Source organism: Pseudonaja textilis, chromosome 1 (genome assembly GCF_049901715.1).
Source record: "Pseudonaja textilis isolate UNSWEBS1 chromosome 1, rPseTex1.2, whole genome shotgun sequence".
NCBI classification, from domain to species: domain Eukaryota; kingdom Metazoa; phylum Chordata; class Lepidosauria; order Squamata; family Elapidae; genus Pseudonaja; species Pseudonaja textilis.
In genome coordinates, this window is record NC_141990.1 from 164,704,964 (window position 1) to 164,729,627 (window position 24,664).

The following is a 24,664-nucleotide window of genomic DNA, read 5'->3' on the forward strand; positions in this document are numbered from 1 at the left end:
TTATATTAAAAATAGATGTGTTACTCTTAAATGTGAAAACTCACATGTCTTGCAGAATTTTTAAAAATAACCAGGCACAGTTAATTTATTAAATGACTTGTGGTTTTCAAATAAAGATTCAGAATACATAAGTTATTTTTATAAAATGAACAAAAATCATTTCTGTTGTCTAATCAATGTTCTATCTTCTCAGTAACTGTAGATCTGACTGGAAATGGTTGGTAGAAAGAGCTAAAGTTGGCTGTCAGTGGACATGGCTTCAGGATCAGATTTCTGAGCTGGAATACAAAATTCAACAACTTACTGACCTTCACAGACAGATTCGTGCCACCAAGGTATTATTAATTAATTAAAAGTATTTATTCAATGTTGAATAAAATGTTGATAGGTATTTTCCATGAACTCTATACAGAAATGTTTTGAGAAATCTAAAATGACAATTTGGTGAATTTGATGTAAATCACGATTTAAATCACTAGTAAAAAGACTTGATTTAAATCAATTCGATTTAAATCATAATTTTTAAAGATCAACTGTCATCTCTGTCCCGCAATGGCTCCTCCTCTGACCTGATGTTGACTCACTGACAGTCCCAATATTGCAGAATATACAGCCTCATGCTACATAACTAAGCTCCATTTCACGCTGAATAAACTAAATGGTTAATGTATCTTAAATAGAAAACTATCTTTAGATAGATTTTTATTCCAAAAGCAGTTTATTAAAATAAATTTGATAAAAATAAAATCCGATTTAAATTTTAAAAATCTGATTTTGATTTTTATGCACCCTGTGACAAACGAAAGAATAATCTGAAATGTAGATATTGGATTTGATGATGGTGAAATTATATCCCTTCTGTTCAAAGTTTAATGGAAAAGCTTATAGCCTGAATAAGGACCAACTTGTAATGCGATCCTTGAAAAGTTATACATTTTTAATTCTATGTTTAGTTGCTATAATTGCATTGGTTATAATATTTTTTTCTGGAGTACTTGATAAGAAATCATGGAGAAACACAGAGAAACAGAAATACAGTTTTATATACTTAGCAGCTTGATTCCAACATCTTACATTATGTTTTGGTTCCTAACTAATTACTTACAGTAAATCTAGATTTTCAGTTTTTAACTTACTGTAAAAGCATGAGGAAGAATTAAAAAAAATTAAAGTCATTTAATTCCTAATACTTACCATATTTTTCTGGAATATAAGATGCTCCAAAGTATAAGACGTACCTAGCTTTTGGGGAGGAAAACAAGAAAAAAAAAATCTGCTTCTGCCTCCCAGCAATTTGCCTCCTTGCAGCAAACAGCAAACAGCCTGTTTCAGTTTCAACACAGCATATTTGTCAGGAGACTGATTTAACCAACAATCAGCTGCTTCTGCTAATCAGACTGTGCTGAAGCTGAAACAGACTGTTTGCTGCAAGGAAGCAAATTGCTGGGAGAAAGAGTTTAAAGGATGGGGGCCAGCGGGTGGGCGTGACTTCGGCAACATTCACTGTATAAGATGTACAGACATTTCCACCCACTTTTGGGGGTGGAAAAAGTGTGCTTTATACTCTGAAAAATACGGTATCAGTATTTATATATAATCAATATGTCCAGAGGAAGAGTAAGAAAATTTTCTTCCCAGGATTTCCATCTTTTTCCTGAGAGTGGTAGAAGTTTGAATATTACTGTATATCAGCAAACAAAAAACAATAAAATAAAATAAATCCCAGCTAAAAAAGTGTGTCTTTTTCTGGCTGTCTTCATCTGGCTCAGAAGCAAAGGAGGTTCAGGCCTGATTAGTTCTTTAGTGAGACACTCCAGTGTATATCAGCCATTATATACCATGTTTCCCCCAAAATAAGACCTAACCAGAGAATAAGCCATAGCCTGATTTTTAGCATACTCCTAATATAAGCCCTGCACCAAAAATAAGCCCTAGTCATCAGCCAGGGGTGTGTGGGTGGGTGTGACCAGAACCAGAGTTGCAGAGGGAGTGGAGGCTGATGGTGTCCGGCAGCAACCATAGCCTGTGCAATGTAGGTGAGTTAATTAGCAGGCAGAGGTGGGGGAGGCACATGCTCTGTGCAGGCCATGGGAAAGCCGAGAGTTGGTGGGCCGGAGTGGGCATCTGGATGTGCTGTGTGGGCTGCAGGCAAGCCAAGAGATGTTAGGACAGAGGGGCTGGGCAGCTACAGGAGTCTTTCTCTTGGCTTAGCTGCGGCCTGTGTACCACGTCAGGATCACCTGCTTTCCACTCATATCTCTGCCTCCACGTGGACAGGTAATCAACTCACCCACGCTATGCAGGCTGTGCAGCCCCAGAGTGCACCGACCAAGGGCTGGGGGACCTCAGCAGTTACTGGACACTGTCGGCCCCTACGTGCTCACCATGTCTTGTCTGTGCACCAGGGGAGTGAGATGCCCAGTCACACTGATCACCCTGATATCGTCTTTCCCTGAGAATAAGCCCTAATGCTTATTTTGGAGCCCCCAAAAATATAAGTCTGGGTCTTATTTTCAGGGAAAAACTGCATTAGATTGAGTAGAGGAAGTCAGTGGCAAACTATATCTGTGGACAAGAAAATTGCATGGATATATCCATAAAGTCACTAGGAGTTGAGTTTAACTGAAAGGCTCTGCTTTTCACTAGAATTGTGTGGATTGCCCAACTAAAGATATCTTGCTGCAGAGCTATTTCAGCATCACTTTTCCAGTTTAAATTGTCCCAGGAAAAAAGTACAGTAACTAAGGGTTATCTTGAATGTATGTATACTGATCACTAAGGATATTGGCAGTTAAAAAAAGATATAAATATGCATGTAAATCAGTAAGAAAAGCAATGAAGAATTATAGTTTTAATATAGGCAATCCTATGCAAAACAATTTAGAATATAATAAGACTTCTATGTAAGGAACAGGTTGTTTGGTTGTCCCTTAAGGTCCGTGTTCAAAATTGATTGGTTTTGAAGTTTGAACAGAACTAAGATATATATTTAATGCAACTGATTATATGGAACAGATTATAACTATTTCCTGCTATTTTAGTTAATGCAATTAAATATGAAGCTATTTTATATCACTCTTCTGCCCCAGCAATGTCCTAGTTTTTCTGTGGAGCTTTCAATTAATATTTTGGGGAGTTTAAGTGTTACATTTCAGATTTTTATTTATTTTAATTCATTTTTATGTAGCCTATCTACCCTACAAGGTGACTCTGATTATCAGTCTGATTGTGTTCATTTACTATTGTCTAGGGAATGGTGATTTTAGAAGAATGTTCAGTCCCAAAAGAAATCTTGAAGAAACGTACACAATTACCAGATCAAGAGGCATTGAATTCTATAGGGAATTCACAAACTTTCCTACAGAGGCAGGATGTTTGGCCAGAACATGATTTTGAAATGTCACCCAGCAGTCCAACTTTGCTTCTTCGTAATATTGAAAAACAGGTATTTTTTCATATTTCAAATAATTTTTCAATCATTTATGTTTTAACTCATAATCCATAAAAACACTTATACTTTTGTAAGTATTTCTCCCAGATGAAAAAGTGGTGACAATCCAGATAATCCTTGAGGTACGACAGTCCATTCAATGAACGTTTGAAGTTACAACACACACCCCAAATACTAAATACAAATCTATTTCAAAGTTACAAATGTTGCAGTCCCTCTCCTCCCCCAGCAGCATACCCAGCCACCTATTTCCCTCCCACCTTGCCCGGCCAGGTCCTCAGAGGCCTCCAGAACCCAGTATGTTGGCCTGCTTTACCATCTTCCCCATTCTCACTCCCTTGTCACCATTCACTTGCTTACTTTTTGATGAACTCAAGAAGTCAGTATAGAGAAGGCTGCTTGCTGGGCCATTTGGCATAAGCAAGAAGAAATCCAGTCTCGCTTCTGTTGCAATCCTTTCTTCTCTAGTCAACATAAACTATTACGATTTCTTCTTAGCTCTGCCATGCTAGTTTTACACTAGTGGCGCTAAGAAGAAATCATGGTTTACCCTGGCTGGGGAGGAAAGGATTTACATGGAAACAAAAGAGATCAGATTTCTTCTTTGCTCTAACAGCACTAGTTTTACACCAGTCTTGCGCTGATAGAACAAAATAAGAAATTTGATCTCTTTTGTTTCCATGGCAATCCTTTCCTCCCAAGCCAGAGTAAACCACTGCAATTTGGCATAAAACTAGCACTGGTAGAGCTAAGAAGAAATAGTAGTTTATGCTGGCTGGAGAGGAAAAGATTGCAACGGAAACAAAAGTGACTGGATTTCTTCTTGATTGTGCCACATGGTCCAGCGAGGGAGCGGCCTTCTCTATCCTGACTTCCTGAACTCGTCAAAATGTAAGAAAGTGAATGGTAATGAGGTGGGGTATGGAGGAGGCCCATAAGGCTTTGGAGAATCCAGGAGACGGGCAGGCCATAGGATATCTTGGAGGGAGGGGGAGGCCTCCTGGGAGTGCCTGCACTAGGTCTCCCTTGGTTTCCCCCATCTCTGAGTCACTCCATGCTGTACCTAACAACCTGTGCATTTGTTTAACAAATTCATTGGGGAAAGCAAGAATGGAGTTGTTAGTTAGGTGCTTCATTTAACACTCCTCAACTTCCAGCATGAATGGGCAGAATGCATTAATGTCGTAAGTCGAGGACTACCTGTATTGTTAACAGGCAATGTATCAGTAGGAGGGGAGTTTTAAGGAAGATTCTAGATTTGAATTGTACTTGTCTCTCTATGTCTTCATTAATTTTCTGCAAGAATGAAATATAATTTCTGCTTATACCATTTTGAAGGTCTTTTATTGGTAAAATGCTCATTAGCACAAAAAGAAATATTTCAGATTTATGGAGAAAGAGAATTACAATCCTTGACCTTGGCTTTCCTTGAACTTTACATGTAGTATTCAATTTAAGATTAGCAACTGTTCAAATATGCTTGTATCAGAAAACAACCTTAATAATCAATCATATGCTAGCAGCCATAATGGATTGCCACCTCAAGATATCAGTGATTATTTCTGGGTAAGGAACATGGACACCACAGTTTTAATTTGTTTTGGATTTTGCATATATCAATGTCTTCTAAATTTTCATAAATCTCCTTAGGATTTGAATTTGATATGGTCTTATTTTGCAAGGCATTTTAAAAATTCAAATTAACTCTTGATATTGGTAAGGTTCAGTTATATAGCATGGAGTTTAGGTGTAATATGGACACAACTGGTTTTAAGTACTTATAGTATATTAAATTGAATGTATTTTTTCTTCCTGTACCATTCAGAGTGCTCAGCTGAGTGAAATAATAAGCAGTTTAATTGCTCCCCTTAATCTGTCTCCAACATCATCTTCACTTTCTTCAAAAACCTGTAAACAGAATGAATTGGTTAATGGCATCTCCTTAAGGTAGGTAGCACTTCAAAAACTAAAGGTTAACCTTGGGGTAAGTTTAGCATATATGGGCATATATATAAAATGACAGCATTACCTTGACTAAACATCATCAGATAACTCCCCTCCTCCCCCAAAAGATACTAAAAGATTCACTTTTACAATTTGCTGTTTCCAAGGAACTCAAATAATAGAAAAATGTTAATAAATGAAAGCTGAATGGGTGACCATAGGCCAGTTATTCTGTCTCTGCCCAAGCCAATTCACAAGAGTGTTGTTACAAGGGAAATAGGAGGAGGAAGGAGTATTAGTTATGTTTGCTGCCATGAATTATTTATAAAAATAATAAAGGTGGGAAATATTTTTTTAAAAAATACTCCAATTAGTTATCCAATAATTCAGGGCCTGGAGATATGCAGTCATTGAGTAGTTTTTGATTAACATTCTTTCCTGTGTAATGGACACATTTCAAGAATGAGCAGTATAACAAACCAAAGTCTGGGGATTACTGTAAATAATGATGATGCTAGAGTTTTGCGCTTTAAATTTACATCATGACAACTTATACATTTAGTTTCAGTAAATAAAAAAAGCAGGTGGTACAGGAATCTGTCACCTGCAAAAGACTTATATGGGCATATTGGTGCCCACAAGCACTGCATTGCCTACCCTTAGTATAGATTACAGGTGGCCCTCATTATATGTGGTCCTGTTAACTGTGATTGATCATTAAAGAACAGGCCTCAAGATTTTTAAACAATCTGTGGTTAGGGCCTTTTTTGTCATTACTTTACACATGTCAGGCTTTATTTCCTAAGCCAGGAGGGAAACTGGTGGCCCGTGGGCCAGATGTGTCACACGCAGGCCACGCCCACCCAATCTCTGCGAATGGGAAAAGGTCACAATATGTCACATGACTACAATGTGACACCCATGCCCTGAGCAGAAGTAACTATTCAGGAAAACTTAGAAGAATTCCCAAAACTTCAAATAAGTAATATTTACTAAACTAATTAGATACCAAAGAATTTCATTGGCTGCCAAAGTTCAAGAACAATCCCTATACAGAAGGGAAAAAATCCAAATCCTCTTACTTTTTGATTTTCTTTTTGACCATATGACTACTTGACCCCTTCTTTTGAGTCATCTGCTTCTTTATTCCGGTGGCTTTTTCACAACTTAAGAAGAGGGACCATTTTGATGCCAAGAACTGTGGGGAGTGGGAAGTCACTTTGAGCCATGTGACTCAGCAAGGGGAATTAGCACCAAATTCAAGTACGTTGTGGACATGCCCAGTGTAGAAAATGGATGAATTTGTTCATGGGAGAAGGAAACTAGAGGCACTGAAATTAATTATTTTGTATCCAAAGATTCAAAATCTCATGTTTTACTATTCACACTGGAATGTAACGCAATATATCTGAACAACATATATTATTTATGCATATATTAATTAAGTAAAAAAAAAGAATGTATGAACCAAAGAACAACTGTCATGGATCCTTAGAGTTGGAAATTATTTCTTGTAGTCCAACAATTGCTCAATGCATCTGCTAAAATATTTTGAATCTATGGTTGTTCAACAGTTGTTTGAAGACTTTCTGTGAAGAGGAACTTAGCACTTAATGAGGCAAACTATTAGTAGCTGATTACTATCAGGAAATTACTACTAATTTCCAACCTGAATCTACTTACCTGTTATAGTAGCTGATTACTATCAGGAAATTGCTACTAATTCCCAACTTGAATGTACTTTCCTGTTGTTTTCAATGCATTTTTTCTTGTCCTGTTTTCGGGACAAAAGAAAAGCCCACTCCCTTCTTTATATTACTTTAAAATGTATGGTAACACAATTGCTATAGTTCATAAAATCAGTTACTTAATTCTGATACAACTATAGATTTTTACATTAATATATTTAAATTAATATTAACTGTAAGTTAATATTATGTAGTGTGGTTTTTTTTAAATATTCGTCACAACCTGGGATAATAGTTAAGTATATTTCAGAGAATCAGAGAACAAGGAAGAAATTTCGTCTTCTAGTAGTTCCCTGGCTGATCAACAACATCCAAAGAGAAGGAGGAAAGAAAAGATGAAACTGAAAACACCTACGGTTGCTCTAATGAGCACATCTGCTCGCACTAGATCACTTCTGAGTTTCCAGAGGAGAAAGCCATATAGAATGAACACAGCTTTTACTTTGAATAACCAGGTGCAGATATTTTCCCATTTTCTTTAATATAGTGTTAAGATTTATATATATATCTTATTTTTGCATATTATGTCTCTTTTTGTGAGAGCCTTGAATATGGAGGATAAATGTGAGGCTGGCTGTACATAAGACTTTCATGTGTCTTACAAATGTCATATCTTAATTAGATTCAGTGAAAGAACAAATGTTATTCATATTATTCTGTACTTCCTTAAAGTAAGAATCAAACATGCAAAGCCAAAATTAGGCATATATTGCAGAAGATTACATGCAATTCTGTCCAAAAGATATTTAAGTTGTTATAAATAAAGGTAGTCTCAGAAACCATCTTCTGTTTTGCAGTCACCATTCCTAACTTTTGGTTTCATTTTTTTAAATCAAAAGTCAGGAAAAAAATGGTTTACTTCTTCATAAATTCTTCAAGCAATCTTATTTATCAGCTTAGAAGCATTTTATCGCTTCTCAGATTCTGTGTAACTTTTTAAAAAACAATTTGATTCTTAGGATGATTTTTTTCCATGAAACACAAAAATCTGTCCATAACAATATTTTACTGATTAGCTATAAGGCCATATCACAATACTGGTAATCCTCAAGGTACCACAGATAATTTAATGACTGTTCAAAGTTACAACAGAGCTCTCAAAAGCAATGTACAACCATGATTAGAAGATAAGAATTTTACAAAAGTTATCCGGTTATTTGTATTTACAAATGATCGGGCAACTTCATAATGTTGCAGAGACGCTGAAGCACATTGATCTATCACTTTCCCCCAACATCCTTGACCTGCCAGGTCCCCAAAGGCACTGGGCTTGCTCCCCCCCCTTCCCCTCCCCCGTTCCACCCCTCACAATCCTTGCTTGCCTTGCAGAAATCTGTAGAACTCAGTATTGTGTGCCATTCTTACTGGGCCATATGGAGCAGCCATTTGGAAATTGATCTCAGCAAAGCAGCATTTTCCCCGCATTCTGCCTTTCTGTATGGCCTCTTTTAACTCAAAACAGTATAATGAGCCATGGTTTGTGCTTTGCAGTTTCTATATTTCCTGGTAAAAAGTTTTTAAAGGAAGAGGGAGAAACAGGAGCTGGTGCGGTAACATGGAAAACAGACAATGAAGGATTCAAGTGTTAAAAGGGCAATGCAGAGGGAGGCTGAAGAGAGCTTTGCCTTCCAGGTCAGGTTTCAAACAAGGCAAAGCAGCTCCTTCTGCATTACCCTTATGGGGGGGGGGGGAGGCAGGCAAGTGTCCCTGAGACACCCGTACACATTTAATGACCCCTGCATTCACCCCTACATTCATTTAATGTGTGCATTGGGGTGATCCAGGTTGAGGGCTTTGTAACTTAACGAGTTTCAATTAAAGTTCTCCCACCTTACGACCAAAATAGATAGGTTATCACTTTATAGTTTATCTCATTTATATTGACATATGTGGCTCTCAATTGCACTGTTTTATTCAAAAAGGGGGGCATTTTATTTGTAATATTTGTATTGTTTCTGCACTTAAAATATGTTCTGAGATATGGGTCTCATGGAAACAACTAATATTCAAATAATATACAATATATATTATATCCTCAGTTTCTCCTATACCTCAAACACATGTACATTTATGATAAGGGATTCAACCAAACCCAGAGGTGTTTTAAAAAAGGCAACTGGAGCTTTTTCAGTTCTGACTGAATGGTGGGGGAATAGAATGTTCCTTCTACTCCCCATCAATTCCCCCAACGGTCAGTCAGAACTGAAAAAGCTTCTTGGATGAGAAGCAAAACATTTTCAAGGGGAAAAAAACCTAGAAAGTCCAGTTGCTTTTGAAAAGCACCTTTGGGGCAACCCTGACCTGAATGATTGAAAATCTTGATAGAGATTTAACTTAACGTTCCATATTGTACCAATGTTTCTGGTTGTTCAAAATCTCACTTGGCTAAATATCCTTCTTAGATACTTGGGCATTTTTGTAGTTATATATTTTTCAATTTCAAAATTATGTTTGTGGTAGCTTATCCATCTTGGCATATCAACTTTACTGAGCATCTTTGTGCATCAGTTTCTTAATTTGTCCAGACATAGCTAAACAAGACATAGGAAGCCCACAACTTCTGATACAACTTGTTAGTTAGTTATAAATGCTAATTGAACTTTATTCTATCAAGTATAATTTTGAGAATATCAATCTCCCTAAAAGTAATTTTCCACCAAGTTTTATACCCTCTAATTTTTAAATCAGTAACAAAACATATACAGTGTATTCCCAACTCAGCTCTAACAATGATAGCTTTTAGAGTCCTTTTAGTTATATCCAATGTACTCAAGTGACACAAATGTGTTTGTTGTAAAGGTAATACATGTTTTAAACACCATACTTCAACCCCACATAAAAAGATATAAGAACATGAACTTCATTAACTTTAACAGCAAATTTATGTGTTATTATCATTGTAAGGGAGCTGCTACAGTGATGAGGGAGCCATGATGCAGTCATATATGACTTTTTATTAAAACTTGTATGCATATATAGTAACAAAAAGTTAATTTAATAATTTGTTTTATATTCATTCAGGTTAGATGTATTGCTTGATAATTGTGGCCAAATCCACTGTTGTTAGAAAACAGATACAGTTAGAACAGTTTAGTTTCATTGTAATGTCATTATTTAAGAAAAAAGTTTAGCACAAATTACCCCAAACAATGAACCGTTCATTTTTAAGGGAAATATAGCCCATCAAAATCTAGTAGAACTATGTCATTGAAGAAGTTTGTTTGGATTTGATTTCAGTTTTAGCTTGGTTTGTTTAGGATTGGTCAAATCAATATCGCATTTGTTCAAATCTATATGCCATTTTATAGGCTTTGCATCAGGGCAGTACCTTGTATAATACAGAAGAGATTGCAAGCAGCAAAAGAAGTAGTTACGAGTTTAGCACCAATTCTAGTATACACAAACAACTCATGTTGGAACTAGACACCTCATTCCATCCTGTTTTATCATTTCCTTCAGGTAAGTTTGTTACCCGCTATGGCATGAATAGTTATTCTAAAAATCTTAATATAGTGTGAAAATCATTATGAACATTTTCTTAAAGCTGATTGTTATGATAATCAAATCTCTAATTAGTTTTGTCTGTGTACTGGAAAATCATGGTTCAATCAACAAATATTATCTGGTGTGTAAGAATCATGGACTAGGAAAGCAGTTGCAAAGTAATTATTTTGATGTGTTCATAGTTTGTATGGTCTATATTTGAACACTTCCAATAAAAGGACTCATATCATTTTTAATTAATTGGTTCCATTATAGAATTGTTTTTATTGTTAGTTATTTTTCCCAATGTTCAAAGCAAATTTCAGTTTTTATATCTTATTCTGTAGTCTCAGTCGCTGGGCTGATAGAGAATATGTGTCAAAATCTGGATGCAACATCAGAAAAAATGCTGTCATATCCTCCTCAGTCATCTCAAAACTGAACAGTTTCCATAATTTCTTTGCATAGGTTTTAGTAATTTATTACTATTATTTGAACCTATTGATCTTGTTGATAATTGATCTGAACCCAGTGCATAAGAACTGGCCATAATTTTATAAATAAGTGAGGACTAGCAATTATACTTTATGGATTCCATTGTGTGAGATAAAAATGTAATTCTGATGTATCAAGTAAAAATCATACTTACTGAACAATATGTGATCAATTTCAACAATGTTAGTTGATTGTTTGCTGATCTTAGACAGATGAAGCATTGATAAAAGCAAATATAAAGACATTAGATCAGTACTAGCTTAATTCTGCCTTTGGAGAAACAGTCTCTTGAGGAAGTGCTAGGATGGTTAAGGCCTTTATTTATGTGATGTAGATTTTCATCATATCTCCTGCAAATTTTAATCTATAAATTTTAAAACCTGCTGAAATGTACACAATATGACAATATCTCTTGTTTTTGCTATGTGTTGAACTCTGTTAGACTCTTCAGACATTTAAAGATGAACAATATGGTGCTTGTTTTAGATAAACAGAGATACAATTAATAACATGGTTTGTAAGCGAAAATTTGATGCCAGGTTTTTAATATTTACAGTTTTAATATATTTATGTATCATGTTGTTTTATTGTTGATTTTATTTAATTACTAATTTGAGCCACCCAAGGCTAGATATAAGATGGGAAGCTATGTATGTAATGTTTTAAATAAATAAATGAAATTATTATTTAAATATTTTTTGCAGATGTTCCTCTACATGTTCATTTTAAAACTTTACTCAAGAAATATGAAATCAAAGGTGACACTTTTGAAGGCGCTGCTCTTGGTTTAGCATTCAAAATGTCTCCATTTAATGGTATGCAGTATAAAAAAGTATAAAATAACTATTTTTAATTCAGTAGTTCATTGGTTTTTCCTTTGTTTTTATATTTTTGATTGATAAGAGCTAGTCTATATATATAAAAGCGAAATACCATCCACACAGCATCATGAAAACTCCAGAACCGTAAAACCTACAAACTTGAAATTTGGCACATATGTTCCTCTTGGCTTCTAGGTGCTCATTAAGAAAGGATTTTTCAAAATGACCATCAGATCATTAGTCTTTCTTAATACAGTAATTAGCACGCTCTGATGTTAAGGAGTTCTACTCCCCCTCCCCACCTAAACAGAACTCTATTCCAACTGCCAGTTGCCTCACATTCTGTTACCTTAGTAGCTTCACAGCCATTTGCACCACTCAGGTGACCCGAGGACACAGACAAACCTCCAAGTTGTCTCAACGACTCTCTAAAAGGATGCAAACCACACTTCCAAACAGGAAGCTACTTTGGCATCAAAGGTTGTAGTATTTTTATTACCCACCATCCAGTCGGAGCTGAAGAAGCTCCTTGGATGAGAAGCAAAACATTTTCAAAGAAAAACCAGAAAGTCCAGTTGTCTCCTGAAAAAAAGCACCTTTGGGACAACAGTTGGAGTATTGTATTGTACAACGCTTTTGCTGAATAGATAGATATGGATGGATGGATGGATGGATGAAAGGAATGGAATGGAATGGAAAGGGGAAAGGAAAGGAAAGGAAGGGGGAAAGGAATGAAGGAAAGAAGGAATGGAAAGGGGAAGGGAAAGGAAAGGAAAGAAAAGAAAAGAAACCCTTATGTGTTTCAATCACCAACCACCACTGAGCCAAGGATTGTGAACCGAATTTATCCTGCATACCCCAATCACAAAGTTTCATCGCGAAGCACAGGTATCCAGCTAATATTTAATACAATTGCGAAATCTGCTTGCTTTGAACTGAGATTATCATTTCATTTTTGTGATGAAAATGCATCAGAAAAAGGTCTGACCAAATCTTTTATATTGTATGCACCTTCGGAAAATGAGATTTATTCATGTCTCATTTGTACTTCCTCTACACTTAATGAATATATCAAACCAGATTTTTTTTACTAGAAGTTGCTATTAAAGAATTTTCCTGATTAGTGAACAAATCATCTTTCAAATATATAAATTGATAATACTAAAATAGTATTATCAATTTATAAATTAAGTTACTTAAGTCAGTTTGATTTAAAATATATCTCTACATGACCTTCTGTATTTAATAAATTTTACAGCAAAGAATATATATATAAATTGTGCCCATATATAAATTATGACTGAAATCATTGACCACTTTTGATGTATTTTTGGCTTAAAATAATTCAACGTCTTAAAAGCATACTGCTAAAAGTTAAACATTTTCTGTGTGATTTAAATAGAAAAAGAACCATATTAAAGATATGTTTTTTTTAATCCCAGTTTTTAATCAAATTAAAGCTCCTCTTCAACAGTTGAGCCATGGATATGAAGCCAGTTCTAAACATCAAAGCATGGCAAAAGTATCTGAACTGTTCTCAGAGGGAAGGAAGAAAAGACATTTAAGTGAAACGTGTGGTAAGTACATAGTACTCATGATACAATTAAACTGGATAGGGTTTTTTAAATATGAACCTGCCAGCACTGCTGAAAAAAGAGTACCACACCTTTCCAGGATATAAGTTATTCTATATCCTAAATGATCTAATTCTGTGAGTTATGAGGCACATTTTATAAGATAGCCTATGCAGTGGTCCACAGATACTTTTAAGAACTGAATCAATTTAGCATTCTACATTTACAATGAGAAACATGTCATTGTTAATGAGCAACATCTCTCGAACATAGCTGCTTTTTAGTACAATATTTTTGTGGAGGAAAATTGTCTATAATTTCCTTACAAGGGAACTCTTTTAGTGACAGTTCCATGACATCCTCAAGAGGGCAAGACCCTGTGGTAAGACACGTTTTTTAACCAATGTTAAATTAGAGCCAGAGTCTGATCTCTACTTTCATATCTGATTCAAAGCATAAGGCACATTGGAGACTTAAAACTCTGCCCAGAGGAATTTGGACTGGACTTATTCTGGTAGGGGAAATGTATCTTCACTAGTAAAATAAATTAATAAGAACTTTAACAACAAGCCATGACTGCAAATCAATAGGGCGAAATAATAATTCTCTATTTGAACTCAAGGGGAAACTTTTGTTTGTTTATTTCAACCTTTGTGTGAAGCTAAAACTTATGTCCAATTATAAGTGAACAAAGAGATCCATTTACATGTGCCATAGTACTCATTTACATTATATAATTCATTAGGCTATACAACACTGATTAGGATATATAACATCTTTGTCCAAGATGCAACCCTTTGAGAAATATCAAAATGAATCGTAAATATATTGCCCATGCTTCCATGGGTCGAACAAAGTTTTCTCTATGTCCAATGACAGTAATATTTGAATCCTTCCATTTTCAAGCTAAAGCTATTGCACCCATTACAATGTTAATATGATCAGAGTTCAACAGACCTGTTAAGTTTTGGGAAAGCACCCTTCACTCACTTTTCTGTCATACTGATGGTTTCTGCTATGTAATCTTCCTAAACATGCATTAACAGGATCCCATTAAAAAGTTGTTGAAAGGCAATATAGAGATTTAATAAATTACTGGTATTGGTTTTAGTATTATAAATGAAATTGTTGATTATTTGTCGTTTTTCAAGAAACAATATGGTCTGTGAATTTACTTTTCCTGACAAGTATCTCTAAATTGGAATGTACATGGGGTTCAAGAATGAGAATGGAATGAGCAGAAGACCTTGTTATTTTTACTCACTATTTTACATGTAAAAGTTAATAGTAGGGTGGCAGGGTTAATATTTCTAATTTTACTGAACCCTTCCAAAGATGAAAGGTACTGGACAGAATTTCATGTGAATACACATGAAAACATAGTTGTTATTTTAAGTTCTGGACCATGCTGTCTCATTTCCTAAATCAGAAATAAAGAGCACAATGAACTAAAATAGCATTTAATTAAAGAAATTAAAGAAAACAATTGAATAATTTAGCGATACTGTCTGTTGGAACCTTTTGTATAGGTTCTACATAAAATCATTATCAATGGAATAGAAATAACAGAGTTGGAAGGTCTTCTAGTCCTACCTTCTGCTCAGGCAGGAGACCTTATACCATTCAGATATGTGGCTGTCCAGTATCTTTTTAAAAGCCTCCAGTGACAGAGCACCCACAACTTCTGAAGAAGTTCCACTTGTTTATTATTCTCACTGTCAGGAAATTTCTCCTTAGTTCTAGGTTGCTTTAAAAAATAAAAAGTAAAGGTTGCTTAAAAGTTTGAATAAATTAATTAAAAAGATGTTTCCTTTTAGTACAGTATACGACTCAAGGTCTAAAACTGATGGTAGTATGGACAACCAATTTTGTGGTAATGAGTGAATATTTCCATATTTATACATCTAGTGGGCTCTATCCACAAAATGAAATTCAGTGTAGAGAAAAGTAAGGTTTTACACTTAGGCAAGAAAAATCAAATGTACTGCTATAGATTACATGAAACCTAGCTCAATAGCAGAACTGTGAGGAATCTTGGAATCCTAGAGGACAATCACTTAAATATGAGCCACCAATGTACAGCAGCCACAAAAAAAGCCAACACAATCCTAGGTTGCTTTAACAGAGGGATAAAATCAAGATCATGTGAAATATAATGCATCCAGTTTTGTTCACCATATAATGAAAAAAGATGTAGAGACTGGAAAGAATGCAGGAAAGAGCAACAAAGATTATTAGGGGGCCGAGTACTAAAACATATAAAGAACAGTTGCAGAAATTGGGTTTGTCTAGTCCAGTGAAAAGAAGGAGCAAGGGTGACATGATAACAGTGTTCCAATATTTGAGGGGCTGCCACAAAGAAGAGTGGGTTAACCTATTTTCCAAAGCGCCAGAAGGCAAGACAAGAAACAATGGATGGAAATTAATCAAGGAGAGAAGCACCCTAGGATTGAATAAATTTCCTAACAGTGAAAACAATAAACCAATGGAACGGCTTTCCTTCAGAAGTTGTGTTGCGACTTCCGGTTTGGGCTTCTTTGGCAACGGACCGAAATCCACAATCATGCGTGGTTTCGATCCATGCTCGCCGCTGGAGCGCCCTGATCCTTTGAATAAGGGCTGAAGCCACCCTGTAGAGGTGGTGAAGAGGGGGGAAACTGCCAGCTGAGTCAAGGGGAGCCACATCTCTCCTCCTTGGCTGGTCATTACTCCCTTTCCTGAAGGCGGTTGCAGTGGTGGTCAGAAATGGCCACCTCAAAGAGGAACCTGACCGGACAAGATTGAGCAGGAGGGAAGACAAAAGGGAGAGCTTGACAGACCGGGCTAAACAGAGATAACATCTAAGCAAGATACCCTGGATCTAAAATTATTAAGAGTGTTATTCCTAAAAGAAGATTTTTAAAGCGGCGGAGAAGAGAGGGAAAAGGGGGGGAAAAATTCTTTCTCACATGGACAGTTGCAATTGTCTTTGAATGCTGAAAAGAAGAGATTTAAGTAAGACATTTGTGTTAATTTACTTTGCCACTAACAGGCAATTTTAAGCTGAAATTAAAGTGTCAAGGGGAAAATAAAGACTTTCTGGATATTCTAACGCCTTCAAAAGGAGGAAAGTGGAGGAAAAAAGAAAGGGTGGAACTTGTAAACAACAGAGAGTACCACCTGGAAATAAAAAGAATTAACTGTGAAATCTTAACAAGACTTCCAAAGGATATATTGTAACTGAAACTTTGTTACAAGATAACAGAGCCCCCGAAAAGGGAAAGTGGAAAAAAGAAGCAAGAAGAAACAGTTTTGGATTATTTGGTGATTTTTGGAATTTTGGGTGTTGGATTTTTAGTGGTTTGAATTAAAATTAATCAGGTGGTTGTTTAAAAGTGCTTAAAATGGCAGTACTCCTTGAGGAATTAAAAATGGAACTTAAAAAGAATGAAAGAAGAGTCGCAACAGGGAGGAAGATCTTTGGCTTCACACTTCAATTCTTAGAAATGGAGATTATGAACTATGAAAAACAACAAGAAAGGCTTGAAGAACAAGAAGAAGCCATCTTTGACGACCAAACAATTCAGTGTGGGGTAAAATGGAAAAAGTGGGGGAAAGGAGTTAAAAATTCAAGATGTGCGAAAACAACTAAAAAGAATAGTCTGAAAAGTAAATAAAACATTAGGAAGAAGCAGAAGAGAGGATTACAGAGGGGAGAATCAGAGAGGGGGACAAAAAGGGTGATGAGAAAAAGAGGGGAAAGATAAAAAGGAAAAGAAGTTATAAGGGACAGAAACAGGAAATAAAGAAACAGGAAACGTACAAGGATTAAAGGTATTAGCCTATTTAAAAGACATAAAGATAATGGTTAAAAATATAAATTAAAAGAGGATTCTGCAAGGGTACAAGAGATAGTGTTATATTGGAAATAATAACGAGCTAGCAAATATGAAACATAGGTGATTAAAGTGAAAGACAAAACTGGTATGGTTATGTAATGGAATGTTAATAATTAAATGAAATAAAGAGGGAAAGGGAATAAAAGTAAAAGAAGAGGGAATAAGAGGAAGGAATGAAAATACTTTAATTGTTCTTAATGATTTATAAAATACAATTGAAAAGAAATGTAAGATTTACAATGAAATCAATATCAGTTGTCAGGATGAATTGGAATAGAATAACCATTTTATTCATTATTGTTATATAATTTTTCTTTTTTTAGAATTTAGTGTGTATTTTTAAGGGAAAGTACCAAGCGGAATTCAGTTGATAAGAGTTATATGATATAAAATAGATATTAGAAATTGAATGTTATGATTGTATAATGCATAAATTAAATGTTTAATGGGATTTGAAAGGATAACAAATATAAGATATAAAGGTGACACACTCTACTTGGTAATCATAGGGGAAACCTTGTTTTTCAATGCCTGGAAGGGGAGGGAATTGCTTTTTTCTTTTCCCTTTCCGGATGATGATGGAAAAAGAATGTATGAAATTGTAAACAGGACAGACAAAAGTACAAATATAATGACTAGAAAGATATAGAAATTTAGAAAAAGATATGTACTTGAATTAGAAAAGAATGAAATAATCATAAATAAGGTTGAGGAAAGTAAAGGAAGGGAAAAATTATTGAGAAATGGATAAAATAGTGACAAGATATGGAATATAAAGATGAATATGTAACTGAGATGTGATAACCTGGAATCATGCTGCTCTCAAAAAAAAAAGATATTTTATTTGTATTATGTTTTGTGAAAACCCAAATAAAACTTTTATATAAAAAAAAAATTGTGTTGCTCCATTACTGGAGGCTTTTAAGGAGACTGGACAGCCACTTGTCTGGAATGGTATAGGGAGTTGGACTAAAAGACTTCCAAGGTCCCTTCCAACTCTTTTATTCTGTTCTGTTATTTGGGATAAAAAAGTCATCATAGCTGCATTGCTAACCTACTTTCTACTCTAGATATGCTTTTGCATTTCCTGTGAAGTATCTATGTTGTATATTTATTACTTAGAATTTTGTTCATTAATTGATATTTTTAATCTTTTCATGGCAGGAGAAAATGATAGTTGTGAAGCATTGTCTTTTCAGCATGAAGGACAGGAGTCATATAGTAATTTTACAGCAGCATCCAATGTTGACATGTTATCTAGATCTCACAGTATCTCATCACAGGTATGATAATATTGTCACATTGCCTATATTTTCAAAAAAATAAATAAATACTTGAGTAACTCTCTTAAATTTCTATGGGGCGGTGGCATTTTTCTGTAATGATGAATCTTGACAGCAATTTTTAGTTGTTAGGAATGAAGTTTTCTATTTGTTTTTAATGAATTTTAAATCATCTCTCATGCTTCAGCATATTTCTTAAAAGTAAATATTATTAAATATAGGTTGGATTTCTGAATGTATCTGCTCAAGTGACTGTTAAAATTATATCACATCATTTAATAGCAAGGCCAATTAAAATTTATTTTTGTTCCTAAGGCCTTTGTAACAGAATATACAGAATCTGGGTCTGATTCAGAAGCCGAATCTTGGCCTTGAACAGTCTATAATCCTTTAAAAAGTGCCCTGAACATTTTTCTGTGGCATCTTCCTAATGTCACAAAAGGTTGAAAACATTAGTACGGGTCTTTGAAATAATGCACAAATTGTTTCTGCCTCTTTTTTCTTTAAAATCAACCCAACATTCTCTGCCTGCCTGAGTGGTGTGGTAGCCTAGAGGTGGAGCCCTTGCTTCACAATCAGGAGGCTGCGAGTTCAATCCCAGGTAGAGGCAGATATTTCTCTCTATGGGCACACTGGGAATATATCTGCTGATAAAAAACCTCCACATTGGCAATGGGAAAGGGTATCCAGCCAGTAAACACTCAGCTCAATTCAGTTGCCCAGACTCTACCCCACGAGGGATTATGGGGTTGTTAAAAGGGGATGGTGATTCTCTGCCTGCCTCCTTTTCTCCATTTTTCTTTCTCTCATTTCTTGTCTATATCACTCTCCAAGTCTTCCCTGCGTGATCTTCTGAAACTGGGTTTTTGTTTTCCTAATCCAGTATCTTCATAGCTGTCCCACCAAGTCTTTCAACAATCTTTACCAAGAAATGGAATTTTTAAAAAATCTTCTCTTTTTGTAGTGCTTTGGCCTACTGAGAAAAACCTTAGTCACCTGTTAGATAGTAAAATGAAGAAAAATAAAGATGCTGTGACTAGAAGCCTGTACTTTGCCCTGAAAGAACTGCACTCCTTGGGGAAGTTCAGTGTGATGGTCACTTAAGGGAAGTTTGCCAGGCTATGGGCACCTCAGTGATTAGAAGTCTTAATTTTTTCCCTCTTATCTAAGCAACTATAATCACATTTTAAAAATGCTTTCAGTTTTTATCATTTTGTGTAATTTCATTTTTAATTGTATGGGCTAGTTTAGATACAAGTTCAATATCAGATTTACTGTCCTAATAATTACAATTTCAACAATTCAATATTATTTCTCCACAATTTTATACATTCAAAATAAATATGACTTTATAAAACCAACAAAAAACATTGCCAGCTTCAAAAGAAAATATTATGTGGAAATTATTGCATTTATTTGAGTTTGAAAGCTCAGTATTTTTACTAATATATGCACTGAAAATTATTTGTTTTTCATATAGCTTTTTAATGTCATTTAATGAAACAATTTTTAAACAGCTCAATTCAAGGCGGAGACTGAGAAGTGAATATTCCTATGACATAGACAATATTGTTGTTCCTATGTCATTAATTGCACCATCAAAACTGGAGAAACTTCAGTATAAAGAAATTCTTACCCCAAGGTATTTGAAATTTTATTGAATTTAAATATAAACAAATTATATAAAACTTAGTTCTGATAGAAAGCATTTTGTAGACAATTGACAATATTGTGGAAAGGTCTAGTCATGCTACTTCTTATTACGGAAATGGATATAGTGCCTATAACACAGCTCTTGGGATTTGTTCTTAATGCTTTCAATTGGGTTTGATTCAGTGGTGGGATTCAATTTTTTTTACTACTGGTTCTGTGGGCTTGGCTTGGCGGGCGTGGCAGCAGAAGGATACTGCAAAATCTCCAGTCAGAGGTGGTATTTGCCGGTTCTCCAAACTACTCAAAATTTCCAGTTCTCCAGAACTGGTCAGAACCTGCTGAATACCACCACTGGTTTGATTCCTGTTACAGATGTCTTATGTTGGTTAATAGATCATAAGTTTATACAAATCTAAATTTCTTTTCTGTAAAACAAATATATTAGAGACCTATCTCATGGATTAATAGCAAGGCTAATTCAGAAAAGTTGTGGGATTTGTATTGCTAAAGATAATAAACTCTATTGTTGATCAAATCATACAACATTAATGTATTTTCTGTGTATTTAATATTGCGCTAGGCACAAAAGATTAAGATACTTAATTTAGATGAAAATTCTTAAATATTCAAATGTTTAAACTGTACATGTTTAAAGTAAAATGCTTATGTTTCATTATTGCCGTATAAATTCAGAATTTGACACCATCATACTACATATATTCATGTTAAAGTAATGTTATGAATGCTTAAAAGTCCAGTTGCATTTAAAAGTTTAGGCATTCCTTGTGAAACCATTTAATAAATCCCCAAGGGAACAGAAGCTGAATCACTTCTACATAATTATGGCATATACGAAAGTTTGGATATCCTTCCAAGTTGATTCATTCAGCTGTCGCCATCCTTTTCTGTAAAGTTGTTAGTAGGATTAAGTTACTAATGGCAAATGAATCAGATCTATGTTTGCCTAGGGCAGGGATGTCAAACTCGATTTCATTGAGCGTCACATCAGGGTTGTGTTTGACTTCTCTGGCTGGGGTGGGCATGGCCAGCTTGACATCACTCATGTTGGGGCTACCTATGGTGGCCCGAGCACTCTGCCAGCGAAAACAAAGCTCGGGTGCGCGGTGTGTGCCAGACCCCCAGGCTCATTTTCGGTCACAACAGCCTCCAGCAGCCCTCTGCCAGAGAAAACGGACTCCATTTTCTCTGGCAGGGGGCTGCAAAGGAAGCCATCACAGCTGAAAATGGGGCTTGGGAGGGCCATATGGCGGCCCTTCCATGCTCCATTTTTACTGGCAGAGGCACTGCAGGCCAGTCCTTCGCTGTTTCCAGGGCAGCCCTGCAGGCCAGATAAGCACCCCGCGGGCCTTGAGTTTGACACCCCTGGCTTAGGGAAAATAATTAAATATTTTTAACAATCATGGAGTCTTTTAAGCAAATTTTTGACCATTTAAAAATGGAAATAATTTACTTTTGAAAAGCAGTAGAGGGCTACAAAATATCTAACTATCTAAACGTTTCTACTTATTTCAACTGAAAGAAATATTATTAAGAAATGGAAATTAAATGGAATGGAAGAATCCAGAAAACTGAGAAAAAGCTGTGCTATTTAGAACTGCTAAACAGCACCTGAAATACAGATCACAAACTTCCTCCTGAAAAGGTGAACGAATACTTGGTTACAGGAATACTTGGTTACAGGTCCACTGTATAACATTACTTTTCCAACAGTGGTCCACAGTTATCAGAAGGAAATCTTTATCAGATTTAGTTGCAATAGTCGTAACCTTAGTATATATTTCTAAGCTTGAGATTTTTTGGATAAGATACTTTGGACTAATGAAATCAAAATTAAACTGATTGATTTCAACTGCACAATATATCTGGAAGAGAAAGGATGAAGCATTTGTAAAAAAAACAAAAAACAAAGGGGTTTATTAAAACATACAATTTGACCAAAAACTCCCAAACCTTTTCATGCAACTAGATATTTCCCCACTTTTCAACCATATACCAGTGGATTGTGATAACTACACTTAAGCACCTGTCAGAAGCAATCAGTGTGTCTCTGCTTTCAGACATTCACAACATTTGTTTGTCATTATTGACGTTCATTGCAAGTCAATGAAACTATCTAGTCTATCAGGACATTGCTACCTTAGCTACCGTAGAAAAAGGAAAGAAAATGAACCAAATACAAAGGTAACTGTTTGGTTAATACAAGAATTCTGATGGAAGAATAGAAAAGAGAAAACACAGATGAGAAATATTTGTTTAAAATGGGAATATGTTGCTCATTTGTACAGGCTGTTAATAAACTTGTAGCTATGTAGCACTATGCAGAATCGATACTATGTTCACCCAAAAGCAAAGTTATTTTAAATTTATGATAATCTTTTCCAAAAGATAACAGAAAAAATTATCAGCCTCCTTTAATCATGATCTTATTGAACATGGGTTGACTCTTACATAAGAAGACACAGTCTAATGTTCAAATAAACACAGTACATTGGTATATTTGCACAAATGATTTGATAAGATAAAAAGAGAAAGTTACCTTAATTTAAATTATGCCAAAGCCAATGACTTTGAAACAGATAAAACATTAACTGTGAGAAAGAATTCAATTATGTGATTGTCTATTTGCAGTGTTTAGAGTAGAAATTATTTTTCCATAATGAATTAGATTTGTTTTATCTGAACTATTTTCAAACTATTTTTTTATCAACAGCTGGAGAATAGTTAGCCTAAAGCCTTTAGAAAAACTGTATGAGGATGAAGAGAAGGTAAGATCTATTTATGTTTTGCTGTTGCTTTACAGTGAGGAATTTTATATTTCTATTTGCAGATAAATTATGATACATCAGGATAGTGAAAGCATTGAAATGAAAGCATGTTAGTATGAGCAAAGCATGAAAGTAGATATATCCTTTGGGAGGTTTGGGTGGCTGCTTCAGTTATTAACATACAGTACTTGAGCCACAAGTGAAATGAAGCAGCTGTATATGCACAACTGCATATTCAGAGACCTGGGAACTGTCTTTGGAGCTACCACAAGTCTTTCAAAGGATATAACTATCTTCACATTTCAAGGAATAACGTTTCCCTCATACTAACACCCATTAACTATATGAAGAATAAAATAGATTTTATAATAATAATTTTTATAATAAAATTATAAATACTTTTGACTATTTTTATCTAAAACTATAGAGGGGAGTCAGTTTGGTATAGTTATTAAGACATCAGGCTAGAAACTTGGGAGATCATGAGTTCTAATGTTGACTTAACACAGAGCTAACTGAGTGACCTTGGGTCAGACCCTCTCCCTCAGCTCTAGGAAAAAAGGCAATGGCAAACCACTTCCAAAAATACTGCCAGGAGAAATGCAGGGAGTCAGCATGATTTGAAGGCACACAAACACATGCACACACACACACAATTACACACAAAAGGCAGAAGAAAAAGTATAATTCTTGTTTGAAGATGGGTGACAAATATGTTGGAAAAATATTTTGAGAGTTTTTACTAAAATTGGGTCAACTGATAGCATTGGTTTGGACAGGTGTCCACAAATTTACTGACCAGGGTCAACTGCACCTTGATTTTTAATCATCCCTGTTCGTTGTTTGCTTGTTAACGATATTTATAGCCTGTCCAAATTGTGATAGATAGTGAACAAATATGCATATAAATCACACAATAAAAAGGCCAAATATCGCCATACCTAGATTTCCTATGATGACTGCCCATAATCCCAAAAGCCCAAATGTATAGAGGTAAATTGTCAACTTACAACTACAATTGGGACCAGAATTTCTATTGCTATGCAAAGCAGTTGTGAGTTGCACCTGGGATCCCACATACTGTGATGAAATAGTCCAAGCACATAGTGAGCAAGATGAGAGTTCCATCACCACAGCAGCCTTGATTTCTACTTATCGCTCACCTTCTGTTCCGAAGGATTGCCTTGGTGGGAGGGACGCAACATGGCTTGGCTGCCTTTCGCCAGTAGTTTTGGGCACGAGAAGTCTCCAGCCGCTGCTGCCGGCTTGGTTCCGGCTGGCAAAGAGGCGGCCGCTGGAGGCTTCTTGCGCTGAAAAAGAGGCTGTGGCTGGAGGCTTCTTGTGCTGAAAACTACCTAAAACTACAGGCTGAAAAAGAGGCCTGAAGTCCCGTTGCCGCCCTGTTCTTCATGCCAGTCACACATGTGCATCCCATTGCCTGCTGGTGCTGCTCGTGGCCAGACCCGGCCAGGAGAACAGCCGGTGCATAGGCAAGTCCCTCTGATGCCATGACGTATGTGTATATTTGAGGCTGAGAAGGAGGAGAAG

At 35.6% G+C, this 24,664-nt stretch overlaps 2 protein-coding genes across 14 annotated transcripts in view; one reads left to right on the top strand and one right to left on the bottom strand.

Annotated features, from left to right (window-relative positions):
- The window catches only part of KANSL1L (KAT8 regulatory NSL complex subunit 1 like), a 48,948-nt gene that overhangs the window by 15,035 nt on the left and 9,249 nt on the right, over positions 1 to 24,664 (top strand). For 6 of the 10 annotated variants that reach the window (XM_087941482.1, XM_087941378.1, XM_087941547.1 and 3 more), the window contains 10 exons: positions 194 to 335; positions 3,251 to 3,445; positions 5,277 to 5,398; positions 7,394 to 7,598; positions 10,452 to 10,602; positions 11,826 to 11,936; positions 13,385 to 13,519; positions 18,559 to 18,677; positions 20,195 to 20,319; positions 23,062 to 23,116. In XM_087941482.1, coding sequence (XP_087797608.1) covers positions 194 to 335; positions 3,251 to 3,445; positions 5,277 to 5,398; positions 7,394 to 7,598; positions 10,452 to 10,602; positions 11,826 to 11,936; positions 13,385 to 13,519; positions 18,559 to 18,677; positions 20,195 to 20,319; positions 23,062 to 23,116 — 1,360 coding nt within the window. The remainder of the gene's footprint in view (positions 1 to 193; positions 336 to 3,250; positions 3,446 to 5,276; positions 5,399 to 7,393; positions 7,599 to 10,451; positions 10,603 to 11,825; positions 11,937 to 13,384; positions 13,520 to 18,558; positions 18,678 to 20,194; positions 20,320 to 23,061; positions 23,117 to 24,664) is intronic. The other 4 variants (XM_087941606.1, XM_087941331.1, XM_087941672.1 and 1 more) reach the window with 2 other exon arrangements.
- Positions 165 to 24,664, bottom strand: part of RPE (ribulose-5-phosphate-3-epimerase) — a 45,485-nt gene continuing 20,985 nt past the window's right edge. For 2 of the 4 annotated variants that reach the window (XM_087942078.1, XM_087941853.1), the window contains exons 6-7: positions 6,478 to 6,593; positions 5,271 to 5,359 (exon numbers count right to left, since the gene is read on the bottom strand). In XM_087942078.1, coding sequence (XP_087798204.1) covers positions 5,320 to 5,359; positions 6,478 to 6,593 — 156 coding nt within the window. In that variant the 3' untranslated portion in view covers positions 5,271 to 5,319. Of the gene's footprint in view, positions 279 to 1,194; positions 1,239 to 5,263; positions 5,360 to 6,477; positions 6,594 to 7,078; positions 7,170 to 24,664 lie in introns of those variants that run through there. The other 2 variants (XM_087942015.1, XM_087941974.1) reach the window with 2 other exon arrangements.